The sequence below is a fragment of the Syngnathus floridae genome, chromosome 2, assembly GCF_059516105.1.
Source record: "Syngnathus floridae isolate MCC-2025c chromosome 2, RoL_Sflo_1.0, whole genome shotgun sequence".
NCBI lineage: Eukaryota > Metazoa > Chordata > Actinopteri > Syngnathiformes > Syngnathidae > Syngnathus > Syngnathus floridae.
Window position 1 is genome coordinate 4,484,013 of NC_142414.1, and position 10,988 is coordinate 4,495,000.

Below are 10,988 nucleotides of genomic sequence, written 5' to 3' on the forward strand. Positions count from 1 at the left end.
CGGCCGGGTGGCTGTCCGGGGAAGGTGGATGGGGCTCGGACATGGCTTTTGTGCACGCCCGGTCCTACTCTACGGAGCTCTCTTTCACCTCCGTGGATAGAAGTCGGGGGCCGGTGCTCGGCCGGGTGGCTGTCCGGGGACGGTGGATGGGGCTCGGACATTGCTTTTACGCACGCCCGGTCCTATTCTATGGAGCTCTCTTCCACCTCTGTGACTGGAAGTGCCACCTCCGGGGATGGAAGTCCACGCCGCCACACGCCTGGAAGTCGACACTGGTGCTTGGGGCCGTGTGGCAGTTAACTATTTATGTTATAGTTATTTGATAGATTTTATTTCGTGTAGCAACTTGTATATGTTTTTATCGTTACAGTTCAGTAGTTGTTGGCTCGTTGAACTCTTGTTTTGTTAAATAAAGAGCCGTTTACCAAACCCACGTCTTTCCTTGTACTTTATTAACGCTACAATATAGTTATATACTAGATCTGTGGAATAACGACGAGGCTGACGTCAGGACGAGGAATTTGATCAATGGATTTAATGATTTAGAGTGACACAGATGGTTTGATAATATTATTGCTTATATAATAGTTATTTGATATATAATTTATATATCGTTATATGGGCCTGTGGAATATTTTGAAATGCAAGCGCGCACCCATTGTTGACAAAGGACAACAATGGATTTAATGAATTGGAGTGACACAGATGGTTTCATAAACGTGTTATTTATGTAATAGTTTTTTGAATAACTCTGAATATTACGTCAGATCCGTTCTCAGCTCTTCGTTTGTGTTTATGTCATGTTAGCATACCTATCGTTTAGCCTGTTGTTGCTCGTTCATGTCTGTTCTTGGTGTTGGATTTTGTCGAATAAATTTCCCCCAAAATGCGACTTATACTCCGGAGCGACTTATATGTTTTTTTTCACGTTATTGTGCATTTTATGGCGACCTATATTCTGTAGCGACTTTTAGTCCGAAAAATACAGTATATCAAATAAATGTAATTTGAACAACAATTTTATCAAACCATCCGAGTCACTCCAAATCTATAAATTCAGCAGAATCTTCGTCTTCCGTGTCACTTAAAAAAAAAAAAAAAAAACAACCACAGCTGTTGAAACCGGAGTACGTGCGCTGCTGACATCAGCCTAGATATATCAAATAAATGTAATGTAAACAACAATTTTAACGAACCATCCGTGTCACTCCAAATCATTAAATCTACCGGAATATTCATCCTCTGTGTAAAAAACAAAAAACAAAACAAAAAGAACCCAGCTGTCGATTCCGGACCTACGTGTGCACTGACGTCAGCTTTGTTGTCAGTTGGCGGCTCCAATTATTCCACAGATCTACGTATACAACTATACTGTAGCGTTACCTTTGAAGTCAGCGGTGGGTATGTTTAGCTCTTTGGCTATTTCCACGGTCTTGAGCTGAATGACAGCTTTGCTGATGGGCATCCCGCCCTTTCGTTTCTCGTCTACGTACGCGCACACCCTCCTGTCGAGCTCTTGAAAGCGGCCGCTCTGAGGACCACGGAAAGCTTTTCTCTGATTGTGACCATATTTTAGGCGATCTTTTTGAGCTCTCCATCTCCGTACATTACACTTTGTGACACCGTATTTCACAGCCACTTTGCAATTGTTTGAAGACTCTGCCTCATTTATCATCATTATCGTTTGCATCATAACGTTTCCTCAGCTGCCGGTTAACCTGGCCGATCGATCTTCGGCCCACCTTTCTCCAGATTATCGCTACGTTTCTCCATTTTCTGTTATCTCTTCTCTTATTTTCTTCTCTTTTCTTTCTTACCACTATTTTTTATTTTTCTTCTTTGTGCTACAGCTATTTTTATTTTTATTCTTCGTGACAGGGGTTTGCTTTGGCTTGGGGAGTTAAGTTCAGCATTCGCTTTAAATATATCTGGCACCATCTAGCGTTGTGAATGGGTATAATGTCTAGACACCGAATGTAAGACGACCCCCAGTTTTTCAGTCTTATTTCAATGCAAAAATCAACGTCTTATATTCGGGCCAATACGGTACATTTACCAAATATGACACCATCCTTGCTCCTCATTCTCCAAACCTGCTTCTCTTTATCTCCGTCCATTTTGGTACTGGAAGCTTGCTGTGCCCACAAATGGCAATAATTATTTTGTCCTACATTAAGTCTATGCAGGTACACTTGCCATGTCTAAGGGCTGTGTATGTGACGTAGTAAGTACATAAATCCCTATTAGATTGGCTCAAGTCCCCCGAGGTTAGTGTTCCTGTTTAAATTAACCAACATGAGCGAACCTCAAACCCATCACTGGTGCCACCCGGCTGGGATTTCCACCTATCCGCATTGACTTTATCTTTAATCGCATTGCGAGAATAGCTTGTGCTCGGCCTGATAGCAGCATAATTATAGTATCCTAAAGGTAACCCATCATTTACGGAAAATACCGTAATTTCCGGACTATAAGTCGCATTTTTTTTCATAGTTTGGGTGGGGGGGCGACTTATACTCAGGAGCGACTTATATATGTTTTTTTTCACACATTTTTACTTGATCATTAAGACATCACTTACTTACAAGTATAGTTGACCACTTCCCATGTTATTTTTAGTATAGTTGATCATTTCACATGCTTTTATATCTTTATCTTGAACATATTCAAAAAATAAAAAATAGAGAAAACATCAAATAAAGCAATTAACACTTTAAAGCACCATATCCAAGTCCACTGTCTGCTCTATGTACACTTGCTCCATTTTTGCTCCTCTTCTATTTATTATTATTATTTATTATTATTTGTTTATTTATCATTTATTCAACACTCTTTTTTATTCATTGTTTGTGCCTTCTTGGGTTTTTTTGTGTTGGTTGTATGCATATGTGTACTATCTCACCGAGGGATAGTGGGAACGTAACTTCAATCTCTTTGTGTGTCCTGGTATATGAAAAAAAAAAAAATCGACAATAAAGCAGACTTTGACTTTGATAAAACAACCAAATAAACAAAACAAAAAACTCCATCTGAAAAAAATTATATTTTCAGACGAAACTGGATGAGGGCGCTCTAAATTTCACCGTTGGCCGTGACTCATCAACTGGGTGGGCTTAAGAAAAATGGCACCAAAATGAAACTCATATTTTGCAGGTTACAAACTTCAAGTTGTAAAATATGCAGCTGAAAACAGTAATCGAGCAGCAGAAAGAAAGTTTGGAGAACCGTGATGTACCAATGGATCACTATTTCAAGTGACGTCAGTGGCACGGCGCGGTGCGGCAATTGTTTACATAAAGGACAAACGTACCCACGTAAGGACTACCGGCATCATTAGCGGTGATCATTTCTAAGTGACACGGAGGACAAAGAGTTTCAAGGAATTAAGGATTTGGAGTGACATAGAAGGTTTGAAAAACCATTATGGCTTTTACGCACGCCCGGTCCTACTCTACGGAGTCGGCGCTCGGCCGAGTGGCTGTCCGCAAACGGTGCATGGGGCTCGGACATGGCTATTATGCACGCCCGGTCCTATGCCATGGAGCTCTCGTGTCTGGATGTCCACACGCTTGGAAGTTTGTTTTGTTTAATAAAGAGGCGTTTACCACGTCTATCCTTTTACTTTGTTGACACTACAATATAGTTATATACTAGATCTGTGGAATAAAGACGAGGCTGACGTCAGGGCGCACGCGCGGCGATGTTGACAAAGGATGAGGAATTTGATCGATGGATTTAATGGATTTAAAGTGCACGGATGGTTTGATATTATTGCTTATATTATAGTTATTTGAAATATAGTTTATCTATCGTTATATGAGCCTGTGGAATATTTTGAAGTGCAAGCGCCCTCAGCCGCATTGTTGACAAAGAACGATCGGTGGATTTAATGAATTGGAGTGACACCGATGATTTTATAACCGTATTATTTATGTAATCGTTTTCTTTAATAACTCTATATGTTACGTCAGGCCCGTTCTCAGCTCCTCATTTGTGTTTGTCACGTTAGCATACCTATCGTTTAGCCTGTTGCTATTGTATCGAACGATCGATGGATTTAATGAATTGGAGTGACACCGATGGTTTTATAAACATGTTATTCATGTAATAGTTGTCCTTAATCACTCTATATGTTACGTCAGGCCCGTTCTCAGCTCTTTGTTTGTGTTTGTCACGTTAGCATACCTATCGTTTAGCCTGTTGTTGCTATCGTTTAGCCCAGGTGGGCAATTAATTTTTACAAGGGGCCACATGAAAAACCCGAGTTGTGTCAGAGGGCCACACCTCCGATAACTTAAACCTGCTCAATTTTCTTCCATTGTAAAATGCACTAAATTATTTATTTTAAATAGTTGGTACTGGTAATTAGAAGAATACAATTATTCTGTTTATATTTACATTAAGCTATGTGAAATTGTGGTGTAAAGGTGAAATAAAAAAACAATTATTAATCAGTACAATTTATTCTTAACTTCTTTAACTTTTCCTCAAATGACAAAGCCGCTCCATCTCTGGGTGTGAAGTTTGATAAAAAGTCCTTGTTGGGCTTGCAGTTTTGCTAGCAATGCATCAGCCTCTGATGCGTCCTGTTTATCAGACACGTATTTTTTCTCATGCTTGGTCGTGTAGTGGCGACTCAAATTATATTCTTTAAACACAGCGATCTGTGTACCACAAATCAGGCACATGGCTTTACCTTTCATTTCTGTAAAAAAATACTTGTTGAAAACACGGCGCTCCTTGTCAACTTTTCTTTTCTTTGCGTTAGCACACATTTTGAGGGCAGCATTACTTCGCGCTGTTCACCTACACGCACATCTCACATTTACGCACGCTACACGGAAGTGCGACGCCTTTCAAAATAAAAGCGAAACGGTTGTATTGTACGCACGACACAATTTTTATTTTATTTTTTTTAAATTACGATTAGCCTCATGCGGGCCGGACAGGGACGCACAAAGAGCCGGATGTGGCCCGCGGGCCGTAATTTGCCCAGGTTTGGTTTAGCCTGTTGTTGCTCGTTCATGACTGTTTTAGGTGTGGGATTTTGTCGAATAAATTGCCCCCCAAAATGCGACTTATATATGTTTTTTTTTCCCCCTTTTTGGGGCATTTTATGGCTGGTGCGGCTTATACTCCGGAGCGACTTATAGTCCGGAACATACGGTAAGTAATTCCAGCAGATGTGTGAACGACAAGTTTGACTCTGTTTTTGGTGCCATTTGTTTACCTGCCAATCGGAAGTTTAAACACCTTGCATCAAATGTAAAAGTGCTGCGTGCATAGAGTCTGTCTTTGGTGGAGAAAAAACGCGTTGACAGTGTACTTAGGCTCACACGGCAAACTGATAGAAAGGAACATGACAACATTAAGTGGTAGCCCATGTGAAGTTGGCTTAAATCAGTACCTTTCACTGTACCTGTTGAGTGATGCCAGCAGAGTATTGACAAAGGAGCCATCAGAAGCCATCAATTCCTGGATGAGTGTGATGTCACAGCGAGAAGCGATCTATACACAGGGGCATTTGTGAGTGAATGAGTGAGTGGCTCGTGTGGTGTGTGTGTGTGCCTTTGAAATGCACCCGTGTAAGCATGTGCAGGACTCTGTAGTTTGATGCCTTATTGGAGTCAAGCTTCTGTACATTGTAGGCACAGATCCTGAAGGCTGAGACGCCCCCACCCCAAACCACGACACATAGGAAGGGCAGCAAGAGTCCAAGGTAAGGAGCACACCACGTCATAATCACCTGTGGAACAAAATACACATGAATTCTTATTTGCAGAGAAATCACTTGAAGGAAGTCTGGTCACATATGATGGTCGTAAGCAGTGTTGTACCTCAATGCGTTCAATGAACAAAAGTTCATGAACTCGTTCATATTTTGGACGAGCATAAACTGAACATAGCGCATTTTTGCTTTGTGAACATTTTTGTGAACACGCTAATTCTGGAGCCAATGAACAGTTATGAAGTGCTGTTTATTTTCGTTCAAGGATGCTAGGTTTTCTTTTCTTAGATTGCAAAACACACAGCAAACAAGGCTTAGACAAGGAAAACCGATTTGACAACCCCGGCCGGCCACAAACAGTTGCAAGTCATCAAAATGCGACATGTGCATGAAGGAGCGAAGAAAGCGCGTGGCATTTCAGTCGATGTAAATTCAGTCGCGCGACGAGCAGCCCCTTTCTTGTCAAATGGCAATGATAAGGTATCATCCTATGAGAGCATTCAGGAATTGTAGAAGTGGTAGCGCACTCAATGGCGTTGAACCACAAATTACTCTTAATGAGATGCTTGTTGTTGTTTTAGTAATTTATTTGGGCTTTGCATATTTACATTACCACTTTTAAGTACCAAATTCTAAAGGTGTTCTGGTTCTTCTGGCAAACAAGTTAAGAAATATTAAGTTCGCAAATAAATGAAGTTAGTAAAAGCTAATATAATGTTACTTTGAATCAGGCATGTCCAAAGTCCGGCCCGCGGGGCAAATCCAGCCCCCGGTCAGATTTAATATGGCCCGCAGCTTCGGTCTTATAATGTATTATTTATGGCCCGCCTGCACTGTCAAACTGAATATTTGTTTTTTTTAAAAATCGGGAAACTTGAAACTGTAATTTGTCCTATTACCAAAAGGTGGCAGCACCACCCGTCTCCGCTCATTTCTGCCATGCCGACTGCAAAGAAAACGAGGAAATTTGACTTTGAGGGCCGTCGCTTACAAGAGAAATGGGAATTACAATACTTCTTCACTGAAAATCAAGGCAATTGTGTTTGTCTAATTTCTAAAGAGACGGTTTCCTTGTTTAAGGATTTCAACCTAAAGAGACACTATCAGACTAAACATGCTAACACATATGACAAGCTAACAGGGAGTGACCACACTGATAAAGTGAAGCAGCTCCAAGCTGAACTGCCATCACAACAGCGATTCTTCACGCGGGGCTGTGAGTCAAAAGTAAATCAAAAGTAAATATTACTTAATATTGAATATTACGAAGTGGCCATGTTAATACTGTTGATGTTATGAACCTGTAGACGTGACCAAAACTACTGTATTGGCCCGAATATAAGACTGTGTTTTTTTGCATTGAAATAAGACTGGAAAAGTGGGGGTCGTCTTACATTCGGGGTCTAGACATTATACCCATTCACAACGCTAGAAGCGCCAGATATCTTTAAAGCGAATGCTGAACTTAATTCCCCAGGCCAAAGCGAACCCCTGTGACAAAGAAGAAAAATAAAAATAGCTGTTAGAAAGGTTCCCATGTTGATGTTAAAATGTTGGAAAGTTACGTTACCACGCCTTAAGTCTCGCGTGAGTTACCTCAGCTTCACGCAATTGTTGGAGCTTGTGCGCAGCGGTAAGTTAAATCTTTCTGGTATCGACTGAGTATGTTGCTGTGATGGTGTGCATCTTTGACACAAAGTGAGTATATACGTACATTTCATTGTTACTGCTGTCTACTGTTGTGCCGTTTGTCTGATCGCGGTTTGTTTCGTCTGTGCGCCGTTTGATTGATAGCTTCGGCGCACTCCTATAAGTTTGCCCGCATCATACGAGTAGCCGTTACGCAGCGGCACAGACTCCCATGAGCCTCAGCAAAGTGTTGTGGCAGCCCCCTGTAAACAATCACGTTTCTCAAACTCTCTCCCATAAACGTGATCGGAACCGGCTAAAGACTGATTTAACACATTGGTGCTGCTTATTTATGATTCCGTTGGATATTGATCCATAAACGTACTTGAAAACATTAACGGAACAGCTTATTTTGAAATGAAATAGCCTCACGGGTACAACAGCGATTCAGTGACGCCCCCTGACCACGGTTGCCGTAATGCTGGGAAGCGATGCAACCTTGTAATTTACTAGTCCTACTAAAACGTACTGAAACATGTTGGCAGAACGCCGTGTACAACCAGTATGGATCAACAAATTCATCAATTGATCCATATATAAGGCGCTCTGTATTATAAGGCGCACTGTGTTTTTTTGAGTAAAATTTAAGTTTTTAAGTGCGCCTAATAGTGCAGAAAATACGGTACACTACATACACCTGCTCCCACATCCTTACGACCAAACGTGTGCCTACACCCTTTTGCCAGTTTGCCTGTATGCCCCTATGAGCCTCAGTGCCCGTTACCTTTATGCCTATAATTCAGTAAAGCAATCAAAACAGAACCACGTCTTCCCTCCTGTGTTCTGACCGACACCCGGGGGCGAAAAGAGCATAACCATCCGAGCCAACCCCCTATACCAGGGGTGTCAAACTCATTTTTGTTGTCGGTGTTGTCGGTCCAGTCCAGTTTGTTGTTAATGTGTACCAGTGACGTGCGGTGAGGTTCATGACTGGGGAGGCACTGACGTCAACCCCCTCCCCCCCTGGTAAAATTTGTCCGACACCTAACCGTGTCACAAAAAAGGTTGGGGAACGCTGCTCTAGAGTGGCTTATTCATTATTTAATTTGAACTATTTTAATTAAAATCTCATAAGCAGTCTTCACATATAAAAACACTCAACATAAAATATGGAATCAAAAACTTGTTTTCGATCGTGCGTAGCACTCCATTTGAAAAGACATGCTCCGAAGTCCTGTTGTCCGAATCAAACCTTTTAACTCCGGAGTTGCTCTTCCTTTACTGATGACCTCCTGCTTCGACTGAAAATCCATAGTATAATAAATAAATGGATGACTGCTCCTCAGTTGTTCACTGTAAATTTGAATTGGAGATCACTTAATCTACAGGTGGGCGCATGAAGCATCCCGGGATCACTAGCGCCCCCTGCCATAAGGCTGGAAACCTTTTTTTCGTTGCCTCCGTAAGGTCTCTTTTCAAAGCCGTTTTGTTCATCTAGAGCAGGGGTGTCAAACTCGTTTTTTTCGCGGGCCGCATTGTAGTCATAGCTTCTTTCAGAGGGCCATTATGACTGTCAACCCAAATAAATGTATGAGCACCTCATATTATATACAGTAAAAGCTACAAAACAAACTGACAAATAACTCGTTTTCAAATCAGATGAGTAAAAACTGGTCAAATATTTTAAAAAAAGATATTAAAAGTGACGACAATTTGCAATTCTAGTAATGACATACGAATTTGATGCACAATTTGTCTTCACGGGCCACATACAATGATGTGGCGGGCCGTATCTGGCCCCCGAACTTTGAGTTTGACACCCGTGCCCTATACAGTCAGGCTCCCCAACAATAGCGATAGCAGTTTGCATTATTTTATTGCAATGTTTTTCCTTATTCAGATTTGTTTCAAGATTACAGTTACAGTTAGACTCCACTTTGATGGTTAATGCAGTTATTGCAATTTTGTTGTTTTATCACAGTAGATTGGTTAAATTACATTTCAAAAACCAGAAGCCATTCATTCACAAATGTGATTGCACTTTAGTTTACATATTTAAATGTTCAGATATTAAGATTTTGCATGATTTGAATGAGACAAAACAACATGGTTTTTCTCTCGAATATATTGTTATAACCATTTGTGTCAGATGTACTGTAATTATTTTCCGTATAAACATAAATTTGGTGTTCAAAAAGTCTTTTTTTCAAACTTGAGTCTTGAAAAAGAGGGGGTCGTCTTATAATCAGGGTCATCTTTTATTCGGGCCAATACGGTATTACTTTCTGAAAGAAATTGTAAATAACGAGCAAAATTCACTTGTTTGAAGTTTTAATAATAACAGACAACTTTCCATTACTTATAACTCCTGTTTAAAATGTTCATGAGGCAAAAATAATTTTAAACTCATGTAAATTCAAGGTATTTCATACAGTTTGTTCAGTGTTATTGGACTCTTCAGATATGAATGAAAGGCAGAATTTGTGGTTTTAGAGTTGTTCACATCTGCCTGAATGGCTTATATTTGGTTATTTTGTCATTTGAAAAATAAAGACAATTGGGACAATGAAATTTGTTTTATAACAGTGTGTATTTGCATGAAATTTTTGTCGTTAAAAAATATCCGAAAAAACTATTGGCCCCCGGGCCCCTTCACTTTATCAAATCTGGCCTTCCTTTCAAAAAGTTTGGACACCCCTGCTTTAAATGTTTTGCACATTGAATACTTCAATAGTCATCCTTAATTTCCTACCTCAGCATGGCACCTACAGCAGATTGCGTTTGCACATTCTGGACCACAATTGTGTTTTTGTTTCAATTCATTAAAGAATTCAAGCAATTTTTTCATGCATTTGAGATTGTAAAGTGATAGCAGCATACTAGTGAATGGAGTGGAAGAAAACAATGAGAAAATGCCAATATGCCAGAGAGTAAAAGCTTGCAGCAACCTTCATTTTTGATTTGGGGGAAGAAAAGAACTATCAACTTTTAATTTTTTGTACAATGTACTTAGTTTAAAAAAAGAAAAAAGAAAAAGCTAACCATGAACTGGACAAATTCATTTTAAAATTTGTGAACTGAACTTTGAACCATTTTGTATAGAAAATAAACTCTCCCAACACTGGTAGTAAGGTCATGGGTGGAGGAAATTTATACACGGCTGGCTGACAGGCCCGAGAGCTGACTTTTTGAACTGGTGCAGTGCAAAGTACCTGAGAGATTAATATTAATATTAATTATTCCACAATGATTACGCTGGAGATGTTTGGTCATGTTACTCATGTTTCCTTTCATGTACAGGACATGCGTCAAGTATCGTTTGCACACAGTAACATTTCTGTTGACGGCTTTCAGTCTCAACGGCGAAACCAAAGTTTACCCACACAGGAGATTTAAGCTAAACCTGAGCTTCTTCATACTTTTGTTTCTCGACTCCTTGGCTTGTGCTGGACATGCCTCTATGTTAGCTTTCTCTGGCTTCTGTGAGTGTGAGATACACTAGCTATTGCCAGTTGTGTAGCTACAGTAAAATAAGCCATGTCTTTAAGAGTGAGAGACATGGATTTGACGGGCATGCTTCTGGTCTCTCCTGGGTTTGGGAGAAGAAAAAGGGCAAAATAGTGGCTATATA

General features: G+C 40.4%; 1 protein-coding gene across 5 annotated transcripts in view; it reads right to left on the bottom strand.

Moving 5' to 3' along the window:
* Positions 1-10,988, bottom strand: part of LOC148401304 (deoxyribonuclease-1-like 2) — a 60,783-nt gene that overhangs the window by 46,749 nt on the left and 3,046 nt on the right. For 3 of the 5 annotated variants that reach the window (XM_088400451.1, XM_088400423.1, XM_088400432.1), the window contains exons 2-3: positions 5,582-5,746; positions 5,408-5,508 (exon numbers count right to left, since the gene is read on the bottom strand). In XM_088400451.1, coding sequence (XP_088256577.1) covers positions 5,408-5,508; positions 5,582-5,740 — 260 coding nt within the window. In that variant the 5' untranslated portion in view covers positions 5,741-5,746. The remainder of the gene's footprint in view (positions 1-5,407; positions 5,509-5,581; positions 5,747-10,988) is intronic. The other 2 variants (XM_088400459.1, XM_088400441.1) reach the window with 1 other exon arrangement.